The sequence below is a fragment of the Rhyacophila brunnea genome, unplaced genomic scaffold, assembly GCF_057557595.1.
Source record: "Rhyacophila brunnea isolate RB1 unplaced genomic scaffold, BYU_Rbru_1.0 scaffold_13, whole genome shotgun sequence".
NCBI classification, from domain to species: Eukaryota; Metazoa; Arthropoda; class Insecta; order Trichoptera; family Rhyacophilidae; genus Rhyacophila; species Rhyacophila brunnea.
Window position 1 is genome coordinate 38,451,147 of NW_028232785.1, and position 27,359 is coordinate 38,478,505.

Sequence of the window (27,359 nt, forward strand, 5' to 3'; positions counted from 1 at the left end):
AGATGCTCTTACCCCAAATGCAAGGGTAAGAGCGTCTACTCGCCTTGTTTCCTTAAAACGTTTTTATTATAATTAATCATGCAACATATAACTAATGAATATGGTAGTCGAAAAAGAGATTATAGGTGAACAGTCAACAACAATTTCGAAGAGATATTACAAACGATTAAAGTTCAACATCAGCTTAATGTGCCGATATATTAGTTTATAAACCTAGAGTATTGAAGTATTATGAATATTCCATAAAAGTATATGTGTTTGAATGAGTATTTAGTTATTCCACGTGTTTTTTGAACATTCAAAATTTGTTGACTAAAATGGCGAATTCTTTGTTGTTTACAACTGTTCTAAACCGATTGATTTGCTTCCGATATCTGATACGTCACAAAGTAAGAATATATTCACCAAATAATTATAATTTATCTATGATATTTCATATGTTATTGATGGTTATTTAAATTCATTTTACATGGTTTTCCATTCCCGTCAGATAACTGTCAAAATAGGTATCCGATTGCAATGTTTGAAAGTTCTCATTATTTGCCAATTACATCATTATGTGCCAATATATATTATTTTATATGCCTAGAATATTGAACTATTGTAACTATTTCATACAATTATGTAAGTATAAACAAGTAAGTATTTACTTATTCTCACGTATTTTTCCAACATCCAAAATTTGTTTACGAATGACGATTTGTTTTTTGTTTACAGCTGTCAGAAACCAAAGATTTTCCTCCAATATTATTAATAATTAATAATCGAACGTTTTGACAATGCCACGTGTTCCCCGAGAATTAAAATCTGTTTACTAAAGTGGAATATTGTTTTGATTCCAGCCTGTTTTCACGCTGAAATGGAGGCCTTTGGAACAGTAGGATTGCGCATTCGTATGGACTCAGGAGTCGACACGCTCGAGGACCCACTTTCTGGTCCATCTCGGACAGAAAACGGAGGTCAAGCGAGTGAATGGCATGTTAGCAGAAGTAGGTGAGGTCGTTCTAGTGGTGACGTCGTCCCTAAGGTAAGCGAGGAGGACATGGAAGGCGTAGTGCTCGTGTGACTGAATCGTGGTCAACAGCAGAATATACTCCAGCACCTGGGCAGTTTATAACAGTGTCAGATTGGCCGAGGAGTTGCTGGTGAAAAATATTAGAGTTAATGGGACTATTCGCAAAATAGAGGTCTTCAACTTGAGTTAAGTCTTTGAACGGGAGGGCGAGTCGGTTATAAAAATTTATGTATAAAAAGAGATATTATCTTACATTCTTGGAGAGATAAGCGCATAGTGAGGATGATAATTAACATCTATCCATTGATATTTTGGATGATAGATTTGGGCCTCAATTACAGAAATAAGTGTGTAACAAAGACCGAATCTATTGTTACTTTATTACTGTCCTCTGGTAGCGATGTCTGGTCTTCTCCGGATCCGAGGCGTAATGTGATGCTGAATTCGCCTGTCAGATTATTTGGAGATATATCTAGACACACCTTACAGACGATTCCAGCAACACAGAAGAAGAAATACCAGTCAATGGTATGTAAGGAATGTGCCAAGATGAAGAAGAGAGGCGAGACTCAGTACAGGTGTAAAGAGTGTGATGTTCCTCTGCACGAAGTAGGTTGTTGGCAAAATTTTTACACTATTCAATATTATTATTATTAAACTGTTTTCTATTGTTCTTAAAGGTTTCATTTAAATATTCCCATAAATAACCCAATAAACTAAGATTACATTAAATACTATAAAACACTTATTTCACTCTACTTGTCCGGGAATAGGGCTAGATTTATAAAAACCTGCCGGGGCTGAATACTTTGCAAACATCTTTTTGAGCTTACGGTGAATTAATAAGATAATTAGTATATGTCACTTCATGTCTTTTAAGATAATTCAGTTGCGAGCATATATGAGCACACCTTGCAATTATGTGGTTTTACACCTGTGTGTCATTTTTACATGTTTTTGAAAACTACTAAGTCGCGAGCATCTATATGGGCACACTTAGCGTTTATGACGTTTTTCAATTGTGTCATTTCAAACTTTGTAAGATTACTAAGTCGCGAGCATCTATATGGGCATACCTTGCATTTGTGCTTCATTTCATGTTTTTTAAGGTTACTAGGTCGCGAGAATCTATATGAGCATTTATTGCATTTATGACGTTTTTTACCTGTGTGTGTCCTTTCATGGGTTTTAAGATGGCTCAGTTGCCAGCATCTATATGTGCATTCCTTACATTTATGAGGTTTTACAGCTGCGTGTGTCATTTCATGTTTTTGAAGACTACTTAGTTGCGAGTATTTATATGAGCATACCTTGCATTTATGAGGTTTTTCACCTGTGTGTATCATTTCATGGTTTTTAAGATTACCAAGTCTCGAGCATATATATGGGCATACTTTGCATTTATGAGGTTTTTCACCTGTGTGTGTCATTTCATGGGTTTTAAGACTACTAAGTTGCGAGCATCTATATGTGCATACCTTGCATTTATGCGGTTTTTCACCTGTGTGTGTCATTTCATGTCTTTTAAGATGACTAAGTTGCGAGCATCTATATGTGCATACCTTGCATTTATGAGGTTTTTCACCTGTGTGTGTCATTTCATGGTTTTTAAGATTACTAAGTTGCGAGCATCTATATGTGCATACCTTGCATTTATGAGGTTTTACACCTGTGTGTGTCATGTTATGTGTTTTGAGATGATTTAGTTGCGAGAGTATATTTTCTTGACTTTGATTAGCAATAAAGCCCATGTGAACCATTTTGTGATTTTTTTGGAGCACTTCTACATCTAAAAACTGTGTTACAAATGCTGCAAATCAAATTACATGAAAAATGTACTACTCTCCTCAGAATAAGTCGAAGTTCCTTCGGAGTCTCTCGTTTTGAGATTTTTCTTTTAATGTTTTGTTCATCTGACGTCACTTTTGAAAAATGTATCATTCTATCTTGGATTCCATCAGGCGAGGATTGTTGACACCTGTCTATATCGTGATGCTTTGTGAAAAAGTCTTTAGTAGAAACCTAGAAAAAACAAAAATATTATTCTAAATTAGATTTTAAACTGTTCCATTTGAGTTATTTTTTTCGAAGCATCTTCAGACATTAAAGTGTGGTGAGAATGAAAATGAAGTTAAGAAATGGTAATAGTACCGACATAGATATTAAATACACGAAATTACGGAATGATCAATAAATAGTTTTTTTTTTAATTCACCTACGTGTAACATCGAAAAGCAATTGCACAAACTGACACAATTATTGTGGCACTACTATTGGTAATATGTATAAATCTTATATAGTTTCGAATGCAAAATTTTAGATTGATTTCAATAAGATAGTTTCACTTTACTGTGTTTATTTCTAATATTTCTTGATAAAATAATTTAAGATCACCAGAATAATGTACATACCTACTATGAGGCAGTTTTGCACCCTGTTCGATAAAAAAACATTGCAAGCTTCGTGTAGTAACTAGTAATTTTTGTGCCAGTAAGTTATTGGAGAGTGTGCATAGTGTCGGAAGATGCCGAAAGGCGAAACCAATGTCACTAACAATATTCAAATTGATAGAATTTATATTCAAATTTCATCAAGTAAACTTGTACCCAACAGTATAAGAAATGATTAAATATATTATACTAGAACCATCTTGAAAAACAAGAACACCCACGATGACCGCGCGGCTTAAGCTTTGGCGTTTGCGTCGTGGGTACCAGGTATGAGTATGGACCTAATAGGTTGACCAAGTGGCTGACATCCATTTCTCGTTAAAAAAATCTGTTTATACAATCCTCCACTCTGTGGAGGCCCATATTAGGATCGGACATGGTCAAAAGAAAAGAAAAAAAGAACCATCTTATCTTGGCCACGATTATAAAGTATTGTAAGCAGTGTTACAGACTAAATCGGGGACGTAGATTTATACCTGAAAGTGCGGGAGTGAATTTATATTGAAATTTCATCAAGCGACTTCGATCAACAGTTTAAACAATATTTTAATATATTATTATACATATGAATTCATGACGGCACGCATATTAAGCGTCGCATAGGGACCGCAGTTATTCAAAGAGCGACACTCTCGAGTAGGAATGACTCGGTTTATATAATTTTCACATATAACATTTTGTATCATAAATATCTATTCTTTTTCTGGTCTGAGCGAAACAGCAAGTCGTATTTTAAAATTAATCAAAAATAAATCCTTTTTGTTTTGGTGAAATGAATGAAATATAGCATAAATATTTTTCGAATTAATAAAGTTTACCGGTTGAGCACATCTGATATTCAAATAATGATCTGAGCAAAACAGCAAGTCGTATTATAGCTAAACGACCCTAAATTGGACCTGCGCAGAAGTACACTTACTTTCGTGCGCATATAGTAGGTGTGTAAACGCTGCGTCTTTTTGTGAAAAGTCTGTTTTACACGATACAATAGTATATTTATAGTTTACAATGAAAACCTCATCTCTATCAGGGTATGACAAAAATCCTTTACAAAGACAAGCACGAGAAATTAATGTTTTTAATTTGACCGAATATTTACAAATGATGAAAAGTAGTACAATTTTATAAGGAAATATATATTTATACGGAAAATGATTTTCACAGTTTGCGTTTTATAACAACTTTACTAAAAAAAACAATAAAGACATTATTTGAAAATTATAAAAAAATGTGATTGGGTCATCGATATATTTAATATGTATACTGATCACTTCTACTATTTAAGTAATAATTAGTGCTCTCCTAATTATTTAATGAATACATACTTGCAGCAATACAATCAGTTAATATGGCTTTAAAAAGTGTTTTCTTCAAAACTCAATAATTACCCAGTATTAATTAACCTATCATAATAATTAAGAAGTTGAGACTTTAACTAATGGCTCTTATCATACTCTCTGGAGCGCTTTCCAAATTGAGTTACCATAGGCAATCGGCTTTTGTATTTTAAATCAAAGTAGTGTGACAACCCCGTATGGTCCCCATTTGGGGATGTCTTTGTGTATCTTGAGAGGCCCGAATCGGTATCGAAGCCAAAAAATAATAACGGCTGATTGCGAAAATAATTAAACAATGTTTAATACCACTAATAAATATCTGACCGGCAACATTGTCCAAAAAAAAAATACGAATGGCAACGTCGCATTTGGCACGGCTCGCAAGTGTAACCGTTTTTGTTTGAGAGAGAGAAGCGTCTTTGACAGCACGCAGAGAAAACGTTGTTCGCTCGCGCAACACACATTTCGTACGGATAAAATAAATTATTCAAAATGTAACCATATAGTATATAATAAACGTAAATAAACCTCGCCGTTTCTGATAAGTATTTCGGTGCCTTAATTATCCACCTTCACATCCCGAACCTAAAAAAAAAAACCATAACTAAAAACACAAAGTGACAGTTGGTGTTCACACTCAAAATGGAGTGAAATGATAGTAGGTAGGTATTGATTACTTTAATTACTTTTTTCAATACGACTGGCTAGGAATGGTACGGAGATTTATTGAGATTTTAAACGTCAACCTTCGATTAAAATCGGCGAATTGAGAAGCAAATGTTACAATATATAAAATTGAATATACCCCATGTCCTGGTGTGTAATCTGAATGCGAACATCCGGGTTGAGGATCTTCATCAGAAAATGGTGGCATTTTATCTTCAGTGAATTCGCGCTTTATGTCAGTCTCAGCTTTGATACCAGTGACACCCGTCGCAGCGAACTGAAATAAACAACGTTTTATATAACATGTTGTCAATAAGTACATATTATTAATATAATATATTAAAACGTTATTATCTAGGTGAAAGTAGGCTGTTAAGATCCGACATAAATAGTGCACACTAAACATAATCAGGCATACTTATTTGTTTTCATTAAATTAGTATTTAAAATTCCATTAAACCCTGCCTAAACTAATCCATAATATCGCAGTTAATAATAAGAGCTTTCCAAATTGAAGTAGGTACTATTTCCAATTGGCTTTTGTATTTTAAATCATTGTGGGGTTTTTTAAATTTAAATTTAAAGGTAATTTAAAATACACGTAAATTATTATCGATAGGCCGCCTGATTATTACGCAACAGGTGCGTCTTTAGCGTCCAATGACTTAATTACTTTAATTAAGTATTTTTTTCCAAAAAAAGATCTCTTCAGTTTGTTATATATTTTCTCAAAAGTGTTTTCAAAATTATATATGTTCCATATATTATAATATACAAAATGTTAATATTTTATAAAGATACATCTCTCGACAACTGATGTCTGTAACGAATTCTAAAGTTTCTTGACAAATTGTTCGGCGCGGAGCGGATACTCTGGAGAGACTGGTAGTTTTGGGCAGCCTCCAAGGCAGATGAAGCAGAGGAAGAGCGACCAAGTAAAAGAGCTGACTGAGGGCAGCCTTCACTCTGTCCTGATAGAAGCAGAGGATTGAGAGGAGTGGGAATTCTTGATCGCTTAACAGATGATAACATTCCAAGGTGGTCACCATCCTTTACCATGAGGGAACGACCAAGAACTAATGGGAAACATTGAAAATGTACAGATGTATTGTGTTTTTATTTAGCGATTATAACTGTTCACACGTAAGATTTCTGACTGTCGTAAAAAGTAAGCGAGACGCCATGTTGTCATTTTATGGTACTTTTTGACAGATCGTGAAAATCGGTAAACCTCAAAATGAGACTGCGCGCTGTAGGTTGTTTTTTTTTCAGCAGGTTTGCCAGTGTCGCTCTACTGCGCAGGTGCGAATATCGAACAAATCCAGACTGTCACGTGAAAATTCAGAAGCGAACTTTTTTGATCGTTTGAAATCGTTTAACGGCCTGCTCTTAATCCATGCTGCTCATTCATTATAGAATAGATGACCATCTTTAGATTAATACTTGAGTCGGCATTGAAATGACTCGATCCTCGGAGAAATCATGCCGTGCATGATCATCTCAAGAACTTTTGCTGGTGCATAGAGAATGGCTACCGGCCTATAATAATAGTTTTCCACTGATGACTCCGTACCACTCTTATGAATTGGAGTAACCTTCGACATCTTCCATGCTTCCGAAAAGATACCCGTCTCCATTGTCAGGTGAAATATATATGAAAGTGGCCCTTGACAAAGTCAATACAGCCCTTTAAAAAAATCTTGGGAGATATGCGATCCCTAAGAGAGGGAATTCTTATATTTTTTTAATAAATCTAAACACGTCACCCTCATCAATTGGGAAGATGTCAACGGATTGGGCACCGCATGATCGTTTTCTCTACATATATATGAAGGCGACATACTTGTTTCTCCGTCTAAACGCGCCCATTCATGCAGCGTCTCGAGACAATGGTGTCGCGTGTGAAACGGCTCTAAGATTAAAACATATATTGCTAATTCCAACTTTCGATATAAGACTGCACCAAGGGAAGAAAAATAACACATTATACAATTGAACGAACCTGATGTATTGGCCTGTAATCTGAACCCGGTTGAGGATCTTTAACATCACATAATGGGTCTATTACATCTTCAATAATCTCGCGCTTGACGACGGATAGTATATCATCCGTCTCAGGTTTTATATTAGAGAGGTCAGCTAAAAGATACTGAAAGAAACATTACGGTTAACACAGAAAACCACTTTCAGTTCACGTAACTTCATAGAATATCCATATAACAATGTATACTAATTATAGTCAAAATGAATTAGAAGATAACCTGCCCTAACCTAAATCAGAAATGCATCGTAGCTGTCAAAATGTATAATCGAGTTATTTTTTTTAAATCAACGTTTAATATCATTGTATGTCTCTACGCAGTTTATAAAGAAGCAACATATTATTATTCCACACTAATCGTTATTATTTCAAATCTAAAAAAATCAGTTTCAGAAAACTAACCTCGAAATTGCAACTTGAAACGTCGGCATTCTCCTGCTTTATATGAGTGCAAACTTCCGGGCTGATTGGGTAGGTAGTCGCCGTATCAAACAAAGGCTTGCCTTCTTCTTCAGGTTGTCCTCCATCACATTCTCGCTTTACATCCATTTTAATGGTAAATATGTCAGGAAGAACATGACAAACAGGATCCATTCAAGGTACATTAATTTAAGAGAAGTGTTGCCAGAATACGTAATTATTTATTATGTATGGCCGAAATACTGAAAAACCTATGCCGTGGAAGCGATCAAACAAAAAACTGTGTTTTATTGGATTTAAGTTTTGTACTACTATTTGAGTGCGTAGTTTTTTTCCACTCGGGTTTTGCCTTTCGATATTTTCAAGCACAACGCGTATTCACCAATGGCAAATGCACACTAACAGCGTATACTGTTGCACCCATGACTATTGGGTCTCTCCCGATAGTTTAATTAATAAAAATAATTATTATTAGGTGTATGTAACCATGTCACCTGCCCTCTGGTCAACAATGTGCGTACGTACTTCCAAAATTCGTTGATTAACTGTAAAAATGTTCAACATGTACTTAGCACGTAAGAATTGTATCTAATTATAATAATAGTATGTCATTTTATTTTGTTAACTGTCAATTCATGGTGGAACTGCATTGTATTGTTGTTTTTATTTAATAAAACGCAATTTTTTTTTAGTACTTATTCCACTTTTAATAGTGGATTTTAAAAGTGGAATAAGTACCTACTACAAAAAATTGCGTTTTATTAAATAAAAACAACAATAGTATGTCAGATTGTGCCGAATAAAAAAAACGAAAGCCAAAGAAATTTTATATCGGGAGTATGTATAAAAAAATGGCATCACTGCTCAATATAAAAATAGTGGAAAAAAATAGTCGCGGGAGGACGTGGTATGTACCTATTGAGTTCACGAATTCCCGCGCTAAAAACTTAGCAATATTAAACGAATTCAGATACCTAATTATTAATTAGAATATAAGCGATGTTACGATATTATTAACATTGGGAACGTAACGATATAAGATTAATTTGGATGGTACTGTTAAACATAAGTTTCTTTGTAAAAATAACCGTTGAAAATATAAAGCCACGTGTTCAACAAAGAAAGACTTTTTAATTATTATTTAATTTTTGTGAATCCCGGTCCTACCAACATTTCGAGCTAGCCACAGGACCCGGGATTTATCTTAATACCTACACTGTTATTTTTAACCGATATAATAAATCAATTAATAAAATAAAATAGGGACACTTTAATGCCTACCCATTCAGTCAAGGATCAAGTAAGTATAACAAACAAGGTATTGTCAAAGGGCCATGCCTTTTGACTTTGCCTTGTCTATCCGTGCATGGTGAAAATCACACCCAATGTCTGTGTGCCTGGCTCAAAATACGGGTGGCATTTGGTTTGTATTGCACTGACGGATATGTTCTTTTGCCACGTTGAAGATTATTATTGTACTATTTAACAACGTTTTGCCATTTGAATATTGAGATGCGCTGATCTCGTTATGATTGAGGAAATGTATTCATTTTCGCTCCATTGTTTTGTTTTGACAACAAAACATACAAATACTTAATTCATATTGAAGTGTGTCAAGTGTTATTGTACCTATTCAGCGCCATCTTCAGATTAATCCAGCCTGAGCATATTATCTTTTTGCACAAGTAACGAGTGGTCCACTGGTTCAGCTGTCAAAATTAGATCCCAGATTGCTTGACATAGTGATTCTCCCTTTCACGTTTCAAATTCAATTAATTTTAAAAATCTCAAATCACAAATACCTATAAATAAATTAGGTATAAATCAAAGAGATTGGACTCCTCCCCCAGAGGTAGCACACAAATGTCAGTGTGTACTCGTTTTGTGAGAGAAAGTGTTACTTCTCTGAAATTAGGTACACTTTGCTGCAAATGGGCCATACTCGGACATAAAAACGCCCCACTGAGTATTTTTTTTTATCAACACAAGCTTACAACCAATTTATGATAAACGTATTTTCATTATAAAAAGTTCCCGCAATAAAAACTTTATTAGGATTCAGGGTAAGAAAAAATAATGCAAATGGATGTAAGTATTTTATTTTTAATAACACAAAAAACACAATAATATTATGAAAAATTATACAAAATCAGTTAATAGCAAATGGTTAAATATTGGAATAAGAAATATGGTCTTGTTTTTACATATTGTTCTATATAAAATAACATAGCATTTTTGTTTAGATAAAACGGTTAAATAAAAAACGCAAATAATTACAGTTACAAACAAAAAAAAAGTATATTATATTACCTACCTATTTACACATGTGTATTTTGAAAATATTTTATGAAATAAAAATATAACATGGGTTCGTTTTTGACATATTGTGTATAAAATTACTTGGTTATATAAACCTATTAGACACAAAATACAGGTAGCTATTAGGCTAGCTATTAACAAAATATTTTAAAAGTTTATTATTTAAATATTCTAAATTAAATTTTGGATGCATACGAATGCCTCCGCTTTGATGCAGGGCTTCTCTAAAGATTTTTTCACTGCGTGTACAAATGGAAATTACATCCATTGAGGGGTACACTAAGCCACCTCTATCTTTTGCAACGATCAACGACTCCATGAGATTCTCCCTGACACCTGTGATCGCTGACAGACACTTTTCACACTTTAACATTTTCCGCAAATGCCTGACAACGAATCCGGCAATATATGTTACGACTTCGCCGACATAGTTGCTTATATAAATTGAATCAAGAATATCGTCAAAATCAATATCTCCGGAACTGGAATTTATGTCCCCATCATCGCATATTGTAGCCCTAGATGATGAAGAGTTGATTATGCTGATGGGGTTGCTAGAGCAATTTAGAATTGATATGTGATCTAAAGGAATGCAATTACCGGTGAAAGAAGCCTTGAGTTCGGCATTAATCAATATTTTTTTATAAGCTGATCTAAATTGACGAACTGTTGGGTTGTTGTTATACCCACCTTGCGCACGTATTTGTCCAAAAAATATTAATTCTATGTGATCCTGCGAAAACTTATACATAGTTAAATAAGTTAAATTAGAAAGTTGTGAAGTTATTGTATTACGATATAAAAATTCTAAACTTTTTATACAACATTGAAATCCTAAGAAACCTGTTTTTTTGTTGCTATTAATGACCCTTTTCCCATTTCTAAATTTAAGACCTCCAATGTAGACATTTTTTTGACGAAGATTTTTTACTTTTGATCTTAATAAAGAAACTTTACGCTTTAACATAAACCGTCGGGGTGTACAGGGAGAACCAAATGAAGTTGCTGGTTGAGCGCTATTTTTCGATGTATCATCAGAGGTAACGTCAACATCCATCTTTTCCAGTGTTGGCGGGTTGTGAACCTTCGGCATTGACTGAAAGGAATACATGAATTTTATTTGCAAAATTTTCAAAAGGGACTTTAGGCAAGTTATTATAGAGATATCATTTCATTAAACTATAGTAAAATGCACAAAGTGTTAACCGCACTTGTAGTACATTAATATAAAATATCGATGGTATTGAAAACTCTTTCAGCCGGATAATGCGACCGTCTGTGATGAAATCACTTTCCGAGAAATGCTTCCCACACAGTAATGAATATTTGGATGGCACCCAGCTCTCCCGCCCGACTGCATCAATCCACAATTTCCGAAGAACTTCATTTTTCGGAAATCTGAAATAATTTAAATAATATAACATTATAAAATTGCTACATATACTCCATTACATGCTTCATATAAATACAATTTTTTGTTTGGTATTCTTAAAAATATATTTAACTCTGAAATGAAATATAAAATCTATGTGAATAATGAATGTCATTAACTAGCACTAACAGTTTTTACTTTGAAAAACACATCGTATATTTTGGGTTCAAAATAATATTATGCATACGGCCCTGGATTTTTCGCAATAAACAACCATTTGACGTTTGATGTCAAAGTGTGAATTGTTATTGTAAAAGATCTTTTAGGAAAAACTATCAATGTATAAATAATTAATAGTATGCATATTGTACCGAAATGCTGTTACTCATTTGTATCCTTCTATTAATGAAAGGAGTTTTACCTACCATTAAAACTCTTATTATTCTTGTTGACTCTGAAGTCCCTTGAGATGTTGATCGTATTTTTTGCCTTGTGTTCTTCTGTGCTGGCCCCTTCTTACCCCCTTTTCTTCTCGATTATTCTCCTCTCTGGTTGTTCATCTTGTTTTTACCGGCTGGCAGGACTGACGCTTGTATCGAGGCGTGCTTTGTCTTTGGTTATTCAATTTGATATGTCTCAAGGACACCAGGTAGGTAGGTGTTCTCTGGACTTCAGAGTCAACAAGAATAATAAGAGTTTTAATGGTAGGTAAAACTCCTTTCATTATTCGCTATTGACTCTGAAGTCCTTTGATATATCTGTTTGTTATCACCAGGTAAAGCAAGATAGATCCTGCAAGATAAGGTGGATGAACCTAACATGAGAATTAGGTATAGCATCTCTTGGCTTTTAGGCTCAGTGCACCGGGCTGAACAGAGAGGTCATCATATATTTTGTTCCCCCGCTGTAGAAGTCTGTGTTTCTATCGGTCTCTGGTAAAATGTTTTAAACGTAGCTTCTTGGCGCCAATTACCTCTCTGCAGGATGTCATCTATGGGGTAGTTCTCTAACCAATTTAGAGAGGCGACTGCTGATCGAGTACTGCCTGATGATTCCTGTACCCCTGCATCAGCGAGTACTGACTTCACCCAATTTCCAATGACTGCTCGAGTCGCCGGTTTTGGGGGGCCTCGTGACGAGATAAATAATGCCGGAATATTACCACCCTCTTCTCTCATTGGAAACGCAGATAAGTTTTCGTAGCCAAAATACTGGATCGATGTTTTGGCAACTGGAAGCGCTTAATTTCCATCCAGATTGGCGGTGCCTTGATGTTTCCCTTAGCTCACCCACTGGATCTTCCAACAGCAATTCCGATTCATTCGAGCAATACAATCAAATAATTGAATAACCAGAGACAAAGCACGCCTCGATACAAGCGTCAGTCCTGCCAGCCGGTAAAAACAAGATGAACAACCAGAGAGGAGAATAATCGAGAAGAAAAGGGGGTAAAAAGGGGCGAGCACAGAAGAACACAAGGCAAAAAATACGATCAACATCTCAAGGGACTTCAGAGTCAATAGCGAATAATAAACATTTTTTTACCGAATAATAACGTATAGTAATACCTACAACACTTATTTATCAATAAACGTAGAGAAAAATGTACTTAATATTATTATTATAAATACTTGTGAAAAGATACGCCGGCATTCCTTTTGGCTTTGCATCCTATTGCACTGCAACAGGCCATGGTTTTTTTTTACTTAAAATGTCGACGAAAATATCTTACTTCTTTCAACATCGAGAGATTAACAATATTATATTCGCCATGTTGTTTTACCACACGAACTTGAAGTACTAGCTCCAGAATGCCAACATTACCAACTGTCTTTCTCCGATTCGTATCATTTAGTACATAAATGATGGCGTGTTCCCTCTCCCCAGTCTTTCAATCCCTTTTGCCGGCGCTCCATTGGCACGCAAGTCAGACGATTTACAGTCTTCGGACTTTTTTTTCGCGTGGAGCACCCCAGGTCTGCGGACTTTTTAATCCGCAGACCAGGCTCGTTGGATTTCAAACATGTTTGATATTTTACTCGCCGAGCCGCTGAAATTCGTACGTTCACCACGCTTTACCGTCACATTATTTATATCTATGCCGACGGACGACAGCGCCATCATTATTTTACTGTCATTCAAAGTGTTCGGACATCTCACATCGATAACAACAATGGTAGATCTACGAGTGCATTCGAAAAGTTTCTTGGAAGATTTTATTAGTTGTTTTAAAGACAACCCATCGTTGTGGAAGACGACCAGCCCACTATACAAGAATCGTGATGCCAAGTCCTTGGCGTATGCGGAACTTTTGGAGATTTTAATCAAGGTGGAGCCGCAGGCAAGGGTCGACGATGTTAAAAAGAAAATACAGACATTGAGGTCGGGTTACAGAAAGGAAAGAAATAAAGTAAGGACATCATATCGAAGCGGAGCCGGCACAGACGCAGTTTATCTACCCAAACTGTGGTACTATAAAAATTTGGAGTTCTTGAACGACCAAATGGAAGGTACGTAGGAATGCTTTAAAGCTATTTATTATACACGTGCAGATTATGAAATTGTCGTACCTAGCTCTGAAAGTGACATCGCATTAGATTAGCTACTATTAAGCAATTAAAACATACAGCTATGAATCATTTCTAGTCACAATAAAATTTCTTATTCTTTGCCGAGGTAGGTAATAAATAATAATAATATATAGGTACGAGGGAATGCTTTAAAGCTATTTATTATACACGTGCAGACTATGACATTGTCGTATCTCTGAAAGTGACATCGCATTAGATTAGCTACTATTAAGCAATTAAAACATACAGCTATGAATCATTTCTAGTCACAATAAAATTATTTATTCTTTGCTGAGGTAGGTAAGAAATAATAATATATATGTACGATCATGGCGGTGGAAGCGCGGCTTATTGAGTCGTGGTCGGGTCCCAGGTTCAAATCCTGGGTCTGACAAGTACACATTGAATTTCAATTTGTGTATGAGTCAGAGTATGGACCTAATATGTTGAGCAAGTGGCTGACATCCATTTCTCGTAAAAACAAAATCTGTCAATACAAACCTCCACTCCGTGGAGGTCCATATTATGATCGGACATGGTCGAAAGAAGAAGAAAAGAAATGATCATAAAATCAAAAATCGCTCGAGTTAGGTTCCTTCAGAGACAATCAATAAATCGTCAATCATCAATCAAAATTAATGGTAATGAGGAATACAGCGGAAAACACATTTTGAAAATACCCGATATACTGGATTACACCAATTATACCAATATCAATATTAACCGTATGAAGGAATGGGTACTTAGGGGAGAGATAATAAAAAACAAGTTTGAGTATTATGTTGTATTTTAACAATTTACATTTTGTTTTACAGAATCGAGCTCAATATCCAGCATGGTGGACGATTTGCAAAACATGTCTCCTGATGAGAGTTACTCCAACTCGTTAAACAACGAAGATTGTATTGAGGTAAAACATTTTAACTAAATTGTTACATTGGTTTAATTTATCTATTGCTTATCATACTTTCTTGCCATGTGACAGCCCCGGTAGTATTAAAATATTTTTCGAAATCTCCTCGCGCTTTCTTAGCATTGGCAGTCGAGTTCCGATTAGTCGTTGCTTCCAAAGGCGCTAAGGTGTCCTGTGACCTCAGTCCGAGCTCTATTAAACCTGTCTCAGGATTTTCCCTATCAAGGTCATGAGAAGGAGTATAAGTATGTGTTGATTTGCGACGAAGAAAGTTGTGCAGCACACAGCAAGTTAATACAACTGTATTGATATTTTCAATTTTCATGTTTATTGGAGCTTGAAAAATGCGGAATCTAGCAGCTAAAATGCCAAAAACATTTTCTATAATTCGCCTGGCTCTGCATGTCCGATAATTATATATTCTTTTACTGTGATTTAATTGCCTTTGTGAATACGGCTTTATGAAATCGTTACGTAATGCAAAGGCTTCATCGCCAATATAAACAAATGGCAGTGCATCAGAATTAGCAGTAGGTTTTTTTGGTGCAGGTATTTTTAATCTGCCTTCGTCTAAACGTTTGAAAAAATCAGATTTTCTCAGTACGCCTCCATCAGAAATACGTCCATTTGTTCCAACATCAACATAAATAAATTCATAATTAGCATTTGCAATCGCCATCAAAACAATGCTGTGGAAATGTTTGTAATTATAAAAGTGGGAGCCGGCGCCTGCAGGTGGCACGATTGCAATGTGTTTCCCATCAACTGCGCCCAGGCAATTTGGAAATTGCCATTTACTATTAAATTCTTCTGCAATCGTCTCCATTTCTTCGTGCGTATCAGGGAACTGCAACAAAAAATAATCAACATTTTATTTACAGATAGAATATTCGCCTTCAACATCCACGTTGTCGACTACTCCAAGATCGAATCTCAATAGAGCACGAGAACCCCCATCGTTCAAACGAAAAAAATCGAATGATAGCGCCAACAAAGTGTTAGAATTAATCACCGACAAACTAAGCAAGACTGAAGATGAATTTGATGTTTTTGGCAAAATGATGGCCATGAAACTACGATCGATGTCACAGGGACAAAGATTGCTGGCCGAGAAGCTGATGCATGAAGTTGCCTTTATGGGACAAAGTGACAAAATAACGCCAGCAACTACTGTTCATACTCAACCAGTTTATCGTATATTAAGCAAAAATGTACAAAAGCCGGTATAATAAATTAATGTTTTTTGTATGAATAAATATCTTGTAAAAATATTTGTTTTTTTGTTTGTTTTTATGCCTATAAACCTTAGCTTAAGCGATACAACAAATGGTAAGTATTTGAGCTATGTTAGCAAACCTATATTATTATGTGGCCTCATTTAGAAATCAAATTCCATGCTTGCTTTTCGAAGAATATGACTAGTATTACAATACATTCAACAGGAATAATTAAGCAGCTTGCTTACAGCCTATATGGAGAGTCCTGGCTAGGTACAGCATTCTAATGGTCTATTGAATATTTAGCATGTCAACGATGGCCTTATTTGTGACTATATATATACCTATCTCAAATGCATCTTGTCTGCCATTCTTATGATGCCGTCTATGATTTATATAGGTAAAACAATCCACTAAACGTTGAAAATGTGATATATTTGTAAATTTGCCCAACTTTATTAGATGACGTATAATATAATACACACCTTGAAATATTCTCCTTTCAAAACGTCAATGATGACTTGGCAAGTTTCGGGAATTATCTTGCCCAGAGTTTGTCTTCCAATCGCAGTTCTATAATGCAAGTCAGTGAATGTTCCGCCGGCAGCCAAAAATCGCAGGGTTGCACATAATCTATCATGAGGAGAAATAGCTTCCCTCATCATAGTATTTTTTTTTTAATAAATGGGGAGACCAAATTATACAGTTCTGTGTATACATCCTCCGACATTCGCAAATAATTGCGGAAATCGCTCGGTTGCAAACGCAATTCTCGTATTAAATTTGTGTGGGATAATGTCGTTCGTTTCCTTATCCAATGTTTCACCCAGTATTTGTGTACCCTTTGCTTCGTTATTACATTATCTGCCACCCAATAACCCAAAAAACATAAAACGTCGGTATCATTTAACGCCATCACGATTTAACTGTCAGATATACGTATATTATCTATGCTGTCAAAGTCGACTGTTTTACTCGTCAAATTAATTATATACTCGTTTCGTTGAACGTCTGTTGGCCAGTAGCAGAACGTAGAAAAATCTGAAGACTTATTGTCGTCGGACTTTTGGCTCGCCAATGGAGCGCTGGCATTTGATTGTACCTAACTCTATTAAAAAAATATTATCTTATTTTATGTAGGTATCTCATGTAGGTATACTTCGTTTCACAAAATATTATTTTCTTGATTATGGCAACACGAACGAGGACGCTTCATTTTCCTTTCTGGCACTGAGCAAGGCCGTAGATTATTATACGCAGCCCAAAGCCCAAATATTGAAGCATGGATACTATTATCAAGCGCGATCCTGATGAGGAAGTGCAGCCTTGGTTTGAAGTACCAATAATTACGAACCCAAACGTTCCGCACGTCTCCACCATAAAGCAAGAGAATGCTGATGATTCAGGTTACAAGTATGAGGTTAGTTTTTTGTGAATCTGTCAAATACTACTGCAAAACACCAGTATGGAGTAGGTACCTATAGTATGTTTTTATATTTTACAAACTATTTAAAAATGCTTTCAAATTTTGTTTAATCAATGACACTAACATTCAATTCAGCAGCAAGTATTATTTTATTTTAGTAATAATTGTTCATCACTATGTAAGTACACGCTAGGCGTATAACTCGTTTAAACTTGCATGGATATACTGCTGACAGTACGTATTATCGCGGCCGTAACAAGAAAATGCACGTATTGTCATGCAAGTTGCAATATTGCATGCATCAATCAAAAAAGTTCAGAAGCTTCTCAATTTTTATGCGACAAATCTGCGCCCGCGCAGTAGAACGATAGTGGCAAACCTGCCGGCAACAAAACAAACTTCACCGCTCATTTTGAGGTGAACAGATTTCTTTACCGTGAAATGATAAGATCGCGTCTCGCTCACTCTTGATGAATGAGATTAGAGAGAGACAGCACTTTTACGTTTAAACAACTATTGTCATGATAGTTTAAAATACTCACGATTGCTTCAAATAAATCGATGCACGTGTACAGGCATTATTAATCTACCTATACTGCTAGATATGTGTATCTTACTAAAAGATACTGAGTTTTAAAACGAATATAGCTGACTGTCAAACACATTTCGTGATTGTATTTAACTTACTTATAGCATAGCATATTATACCTACTCAAATTTTTGTATTAAAATAATAAGCATTGCATGGGTAGGTGATTATTTTTTAACTCTGTGAAGGAAACGTACGCTAACTTCTCTTTAATAAGTAATAACATAATATAGGTACTCCAATTCTCCTACAAATAACAAATATAATATAACGATACATGGGCTAAACTAGACTATTTATGTTATATTGCGATCTTATAGTATTATGTTCCTTTCAGTACCCCGCAAAATCTGAGAAAGACTGTGGGTTCGTTGATGTCAAGCGCGAGCTTATCGAAGATACAGTAAACCCATTTTATGATGAAGATCCTCAACCAGGATGCTCGTATTCAGATTACAGACCAGCAGAACAGGTATGTCCGATTTTACATGTAAAGACTTCATCTCCTGGGTGACGTCTTCTGTCGGAAGTCGACAATCGAATTGCATTCTATCTCAATTCTGGATCAGCTATAACTATGTCACCTCTTCATTGAGGTAACTCTATTTAGGTACCCACATTCATATAAGGACTTGAGTTAGTTTAGTATTTGATCGTTGTACCTGTGTGTGATAGCTGATTACTATATTATAAAAAAATTTGAAATTATACTTCTTTTGGCGCGTTTGGGAAATCAGATCATAGTGTATTTTTGCGATGTGATATGTAACAGATAATTAATTTTTTCACACGAAAAAAAACGCACTCGTTTGGATTCGAACCACCGATTGTTCGCTTATCAAGCGAACGAACTACCTTTACACCACGGTATGGTACTGCGATCGTGACGATTATACAATTTAACATTATAGTTTAGAATTGTTTCGTTGCCTAGGCAGCGAATTTATTATTGTCGGCCATTTGCAATTCCCTACGTAAACAAATGAGTAAACGCCAGAGTGACAGTTAGTACTTTAAAAATAAAAACAACGAGAAACCATTATATTGTTTAGTAATATAAGTTAAAATTTATAGAAATAAACCAACGGCGTTCCAATAAGCGGTTTTGAGTGTGTAGTTTAACTAGATAATTAAGAGCTAGTCAAAGAATCTAGTTTATCACACATTTTGTTTTTGTTTTGTTATGCCAAAGAAGTATAAATTTTAACGCGCGTACATAAGTACACACACCGATTTCTTTTCATTACTTATCACATTTGAAACCTACTATCACTCCATAGTTTGTATGTTCATCACCAAAGCTATTCCTTGCTATTGATTGTGTGGGAGCATTCACTTGTTTTCGCTATTCACCCCTTTTCACATACTATGGTAAGTAAATTTATTTGCTTTAGATAAAATTTGTTGGGCTCTTTCAATTATATCTATCTCGCTCTAAAAGCTAATACAGCCAAAATAGGGGCTGTTTAAACATATTACTTTTGACAGTTTAGCTTTAGACGGTTAACTTATTGTAACAATTAGCCGTCTCAATACGTAAATATGATAAACTACCCTCGATAGCCGCCGATAGCACCCTTATATAGAATAGATGGGCTGGGATGCATAATAATATAGACTATTTCATCATCATCAGCCTTTTTCTATCCACTGCTGGATGAAGGCCTCTCCAAGCTGATTCCACTTATCTCTGTCCTGTGCGTTGCGTTGGCACGTACTTCCGCAAAACTTTATTATTTAATTGATCCAGCGGCCTCTAGGTATACTTTACGGACGTTTTGTACCTCTTGGGTACCTTTCAATGACTAGATTTGTCCAACGATTGCCCCTTCCTCGAGCTATGTGTCCAGCCCATTTATTTTTGAGGCTTTTAGCGAACTATATTACGAATGAAGACTATTTAAAACTTATTAATTCTGGCAATGAATCTCATAGTACTTAAAGATTTTTTTAAATCAACATCAAAATGGAGAATGTTTTATGTTGGTACATATCTTAATAAAATATGTATTATTATTACTTAAAAAACACTGCCTAATTATGTCAATATAATAGGGATATATAACAGGATGATATCTACCATATGCATGGTTATTATGTCTCTTAATATTGTACATTTCTAAATACTGTCATGTTAATGTCATCATCAGCCAGGGTCAATCCACTGTTGGATTAAGGCCTCCTCTAGATTCTTCTAATTCTCTCGGTCCTATGTCGTTCGCTGCCACGTATTTCCGTCGAACTTTACCAGTTCGTCAATCCAGTGGCTTTTAGGTTGACCCTGTGGCCGTTTCGTGCCCCTTGGTTACCGCTGGATGATGGCATTTATCCAGCAATGGGCGAGTAATGTGCCCCGCCCATCTCGTTTTCAGCTGTTTGGCAACGTCTATTACATCGCGTACTCCTGTCTGCTTCCTAACCCATTCGTTTCTCTTACGGTCCTTTCGCGTGATGCACAACATACACCTCTCCATGCCTTGCTGTGCGACTCTTAGCCTTTCGACATCTCTCGTGTTGAGGGTCCACGTCTCGCAGCCTTACGTGAGCACAAGTAGCACACATTGGTTGAACACCCTACGCTTAAGACATAGTGGTAGGTCACTCTTGAAAATACTATTCAGACGTCCGAAAGCGCTCCATCCCAGCCTTGTCCTTCAAGCAATTTCATCGTGCGTGCTTCCGTCTATTGTCACCTGCTGTCCGAGATAGACGTAGCTGCTGACTTGCTCGAGTTGGGTGCCATTAATACAGATAATCGCAGGGTCCTAAAAACAGTTCCTCATCACTTTTGTCTTTGAGACGTTTATCTTTAGGCCGACCGTTTGACTGACATCCGCGAGTTCTTGCATTCTACCTTGGAGGTCTTTCGGGGCTTGTGAGAGAATAACAATATCATCTGCAAAGCGCAGGTGACTGAGGTGCTCCCCATTAATTGGAACACCTTTTCCTCTCAATCAAGTTTCCTAAATAAGTCCTTAAGAGTAGCGGTGAGTAGTTTAGGTGAATTGGTGTCATGGATGCGTCTACACCTAGGAAGCAATCAAGCTGTGAATTTTTAACTTGTCTGTCTGCAGTTCTAACTTGTCAGCAAAAGGTTTAAATTTTTCTGTAATCTTAATGATATTTTCATTCGCTCCTTGCATTTCGCACGTCCTCATGAAGAAAATTGTAACCCATATTTTCAACATCGAAGAAAGAAATAATTTCTGCTCGCAAAGATATAAATCATGGTAGTACTTTTCCTTTTGAGAGCCAACGTACTTTAGTATGTAACACTCTGACACAACGACAAATATGTATTTGTATATGTAAATGTTGAATTTATTTAAAATTAAAAAAAAATTAAATGTATAGGGGTTATTTAAAATGAACCGTTTTGAGGCTTCTTCCTTCGCGGCACACCTGAGAATTCTTGCGGCACACAGTTTGGCAGACACTGATCTACAGCAATGCTTTGTTCTGCACATTTATTATTTTGGATCAATGTTGCATGTGAGTTATATGGTAGACTTGCTTAATGTGTAGAAAGCATCGAATTACGAAATAATGTTTGATCTCATTTTCAATACGAATTATGATTTCCCTCAACCTAGTTGCTCTCATTCCGAATGCAACCCAAAGAGTCAGGTATATATCAATCTATTTATTTAAAATAATCATTAATGACTGCTACGATTTATCTAAGTACACTGCTTCGTCTAAATTTGATCCTCCCAGCATTTCAAGATTCCTAAATATTTACTTTAACGGCCCACGTGCTCGTCGTAGGTCAAAATTGAGTTTTTATTGTATTTTCAAACCATGATCCTGGACACTCCTTAAACGTTGTAGATAATCTATTTATATAATTTTGAAGCCTTATTATCCTTTATAGTTATTTTAAACATTTGATGACTGCACAAAGTATTTTTGATACATAAAATAGTATTCTTTTAAACCTCTCGCTCTAATGTCTTAGAATATAGTCATATTTCGGTACATAACTGTGCAGTGGTGTTAAGATTTTTTACATTTATTAATTTTTAAACGCATTTATAAAACCATTAGTATAATTTATTACGAGATAATTTTTGTAAAATATTCACGATAAAAAATTATATTGATAATCTCTGTGATCCCAAATTTGACAAGAATTAGGCATTTTATTATTCAAAAAATCGGCAAGATTAACACATTTGAAGATAATTCTAAAGATACTTATTATAAGCTATGTCTTTGACCATTCAAGTGTGATAAACATCTTATGAATAATGATTGCTTTATAATAATTATTAACCTAAGAATAAGGTAGTGTTTTTTTGAAATACGCCATATCTTTGGTCATTCCCCAGTGGTTAAGCTACAACATACGGCCGTAGCCATAAATTGACAAACTATAATTGAAGTAGGGAGTACAAACACGCGTGTTAACATAATTTTACTTCTTACTTTAATTATAGTTTGTCAATTTATGGCTACGGCCGTATGTTGTAGCTTAACCACTGAGGAATGACATAAGAAATGGCGTATTTCAAAAAAATACTGCCTTATTCTTAGGTCAATAATTATTATAAAGCAATCATTATTCATAAGATGTTTATCACACTTGAATGATCAAAGACATAGCTTATAATAAGTATCTTTAGAATCATCTTCAAATGTGTTAATTTTGCCGATTTTTTTAATAATAAAATGCATAATTCTTGTCAAATTTGCGATCACAGAGATTATCAATATAATTTTTTATCGTGAATATTTTACAAAAATTATCTCGTCATAAATTATACTAATGGTTTTATAAATGCGTTTAAAATTAATAAATATAAAAAATCTTAACACCACTGCACAGCTATGTACCGAAATATGACCATATTCTAAAACATTAGAGCGAGAGTGTTAAAAGAATACTATGTTATGTAACAAAAATACTTTATGCCGTCATAAAATGTTTAAAATAACTATAAAGGATAATAAGGCTTCAAAATTATATAAATAGATTATCTACAACGTTTAAGGAGTGTCCAGGATAATGGTTTGAAAATACAATAAAAACTCAATTTTGACCTTCGACGAGCATGTACCCCCTTAAGATGTTTGATTTTTTTTTAATTATTCTTTAATATACCTATGTCGTTTGCCTATGTTAATGCAATACTTCAACTTGTTTTAGTTGATTCCTGCAACCACTGACGTGACCTATTTCGGTAGTCTCGGATTGTCAAAGAAAATGTTAGAAGTACAGGAGCCATACGATGTATTACAGATTGACTGTAAAGACATTAAAAAAGAATTTGGGATATATGCAACCAATGAAAATAATATAATCAGTCGCCCTGCTAAGTGTAAGAATATACAATCTAACTTGATAGATCCAAAATTATTAGTACCTGTTAATTGCTTAAGCATTCAAACAAATTTTAAGAATCTATACAAAATTAATCATTCTGGCGAAAAGCCATTTACATGTGAGCAGTGTAATTACTCTTGTATAGCATTAAGTGATATAAACAGACACAAAATGACTCACTCTGGTGAAAAGCCATTTAAATGTGACCAATGTAATTACGCTTGTATAGCATCTGTTTCGTTGAAAATACACAAAATGACTCATTCTGGTAAAACGCCATTCAAATGTGATCAATGTAAATACTCTTCTATTACATTATGTGGCATGAATAGACACAAAATGACGCATACCAGTGAAAAACCATTTAAATGTGACCAATGTAATTACTCTTGTATACAATCCGGTACAATGAAAACACACAAAATGACTCATTCTGGTGAAAAGCCAATTCAATGTGATCAATGTAATTACACTTGTACAACATCTAGTAACATGAAAGTACACAAAATGATTCATTCTGGTGAAAAACCATTTAAATGTGAGCAATGTGATTACTCGTGTATAAAATCTGCTAAGATGAAATTACACAAAATGACCCATTCTGGTGAAAAACCATATAAATGTGACCAATGTAAATACTCTTGTATAATGCCTATTGCGTTGAAAAGACACAAAATGACGCATTCCAGTGAAAGGCCATTTAAATGTGACCAATGTAATTACTCTTGTATACAATCCGGTACGATGAAAACACACAAAATGACTCATTCTGGTGAAAAGCCATTTCAATGTGAACAATGTAATTACTCTTGTACAAAATTAAGTAACATGAAATTACACAAAATGACTCATTCTGGTGAAAAACCATATAAATGTGACCAATGTAAATACTCTTGTATAATGTCTAGTACGTTGAAAAGACACAAAATGACGCATTCTAGTGAAAGGCCGTTTAAATGTGACCAATGTAATTATTCTTGTATAACATTTAGTAACATGAAATTACACAAAATGACTCATTTTGGTGAAAAGCCATTTTAATGTTATCAATGTAATTACACTTGTATAACATTAAGTAACATGAACAGCCGTTTAATTGTGACCAATGAAATTTCTTTTGTATATATTTTAGTACGATGAAATGACATAAAATGACGCATTCTAATGAAACGCTATTCAAATGTGATCAATGTCATTACTCTTGTAGAACATCTGGTAAACTAAAAAGACACAAAACGACTCACGTTCGTAATAAAAGTCATTATATTGAATGTTACTATGGAATATGTCAACAATTTCGTACCAACACAATTCACAAATAGTTTCACGCTAACCTTTTTCAATCGTATTAATTAATCTTTTTCATTTGTTTTAAGTTATTGATTAAGACATTATAATTAATATTTAATACGGTTTTTCTCATAAGCCTAAGAAAGTTAGAGTCAATAAAAAATGTATTGCATTAATTGTCGTTGGTATATTACATACTTACTTACCAATGTTTGGGAAATTATCCAGCATTATTTTTATTTATAATAATACGATGTAAATGACTTGTATGGCCCCACTGTTGTGTGTTGCGAATATTAAGATCGAAAACGAAATCAGTGGAGGGTAAAAATTCGTCGCGGTGTAAGACCGGGGTGTATATTGTCCCCTTTGCTATTTAACATGTACTCCGAAGCTATTTTAAGGAAGCCTTACAAGGTAAATCGTTGGGTATTACGGTCAATGGCAAACATATTAACAATATACGATATGCCGATGATACTGTGCTGAAAGTTTAAAGAGTTTACATCAACTGGTAGAAAAGGTTAATGAGGTCAGTAATTCTTATGGTTTAAAAATGAACCTCAAGAAAACAAAAATATTACTAGTATCAAAAATAGCGACACCAGACACCAACACAAATTTTATCATTCACAGCAAACTAAACGAACGTGTGACCCATTATAAATATTTAGGTACATGGGTCAATGAGAAATAGGACCAGTCTCAGGAAATAAAAACTAGAATTGAGAAGGCACGGAGCGCCTTTCTCAAAATGAGATGCCTCCTTAGCAATGGAGATCTGAACCTGGGTCTGAGACTGCGTATGGTACGTTGTTATGTTCTCGCAATTCTTTTCTACGGTATGGAAGTATGGACGCTAAACCAAGAGATGTCACGGAGACTTGAAGCTTTCGAGATGTGGCTGTATAGACGCATTTTCAAAACTCCTTGGACTGACCGGGTGACAAATGTTGAAGTTCTCAATCGAATGGGGAAGGACCGAGAAGTTCTACGTAGTATCAAAACCAGGAAACTACTGTACCTCGGCCACATTATGAGAGGACAAAAATACAGCATTCCTAACTTGTCATTCAAGAAAAGATCAATGGGAAGCGTAGCAGAGGGCGGCGCCGCATTTCGTGGCCTAAGAACCTCCATGATTGGTACGAGTGCAGCTCCACTGAACTGTTCCGGGTAGCAGACGACAAAGATAAGATAGCCTTGACCTCCGCTAGGGGATGGCACAATAAGAAGAAGAACTGTTGTGATATTATACCTATATCAATTGTCACTGTTAAATATATAGAAAATTCGTCACTATGATTTACGTTCTCACAATTACAAAATAAAGAATCTATAATAAAAGCAAACATGAGCATGAGACATGAAACCGGGTCGTGAAGTTACCTGATCTTTTCCAAGCCGAACTTTGCTACTCCTTCAGAAACCTCGCAACTGATAACTGGAATTCGATTATTAAGAAAGGGATCCGCACGACTGAAGGCTCGTGGAAGCCAGAGTTAAGTATAACATAATAATTTTTTTGGCGCCACACGATCTTGCGATCGTGAAAGAAAAAATTAAACAGTGTGGAAATATAGGAACAGACAAATAAAAAAGCGATTTATACTTCACAGAGACTATATTATCGCAAAGACAAGAATTAAAAATACATTAAATGGATATTAGGCAGCTCGATACTGAAATTTGAAATATCTAACTTTATATTCAAGCGGCTAAGTTTGAAAAGAAATAAAGCAAGAATGGTGGGTAAATTGAATAGTTTTAAAATACCCAATTAGAATGATCAGAGACTCTTGACATGACGGCTTCATCGTGCTCCGTTAGGTGTTGTCTATGAGTGGCCTACAAGTTCAAACTGTTTTTGTTCTTTTTTTTCCTCTCCTGTAAAATTGTATTGTAATAACTGTATGAGTAAATATTGTAATAATATGTATTTATAGTGTATGTTAAAAGGTAAAGCTAAATAAGACTCAATTGAGACTTCGGAGCTTATTAAAAAAAAAAAAACTATTGGGTTCTGAAGGCAGACAAAATCAAAAAACGATGTTTCTACTGACACACCACGCGACCTGACATTGTCTCCGGAAATTCCAACAGCGACATCTGCTTATTCGCCGAACGCTCTACCAACTTGACCATCGATAATAATTCGAGTTGCCAGCGGGTTAAAGTTGGTTATGTTTAAAAATGCACATAACAACACATGCTAATAAATGTTCGTTTTTTTTTAAATTGTATCGTATGCCTTGGATTCCTCGTTTACTTTTTACCTGTATTGTATTCTCATATTTATAAAAAAATATTGTAAACTATAGAAAATGATTCATGTGGTGCGTAGTGTTACCTAATAAATGGACATTATTTATACATAAACACAGGTTAACGAATTGTCTATTAATCAA

At 35.1% G+C, this 27,359-nt stretch overlaps 1 protein-coding gene across 1 annotated transcript; it reads right to left on the reverse strand.

Moving 5' to 3' along the window:
• Positions 1 to 901: 901 nt before the first annotated feature.
• Positions 902 to 8,099, reverse strand: LOC147077471 (uncharacterized). Its single transcript, XM_085941702.1, has 5 exons — positions 7,912 to 8,099; positions 7,471 to 7,617; positions 5,608 to 5,745; positions 2,858 to 3,037; positions 902 to 1,102 (listed from the first exon to the last, which is right to left on the reverse strand). The coding sequence occupies exons 1-5, from the start codon at positions 8,056 to 8,058 to the stop codon at positions 902 to 904; spliced, it is 813 nt and encodes a 270-aa protein (XP_085797828.1). The 5' UTR covers positions 8,059 to 8,099.
• Between the last annotated feature and the right edge of the window lie 19,260 nt (positions 8,100 to 27,359).

Coding starts and splice junctions, on each gene's coding strand:
- LOC147077471 (XM_085941702.1), bottom strand. CDS start 8,058: ATGGATGTAAAGCGAGAATGTGATGGAGGACAACCTGAAGAAGAAGGC. Junction 7,618..7,911: donor TTTCAAGTTGCAATTTCGAG/GTTAGTTTTCTG, acceptor TGTTTCTTTCAG/TATCTTTTAGCTGACCTCTC. Junction 5,746..7,470: donor ATTACAGGCCAATACATCAG/GTTCGTTCAATT, acceptor TGTTTATTTCAG/TTCGCTGCGACGGGTGTCAC.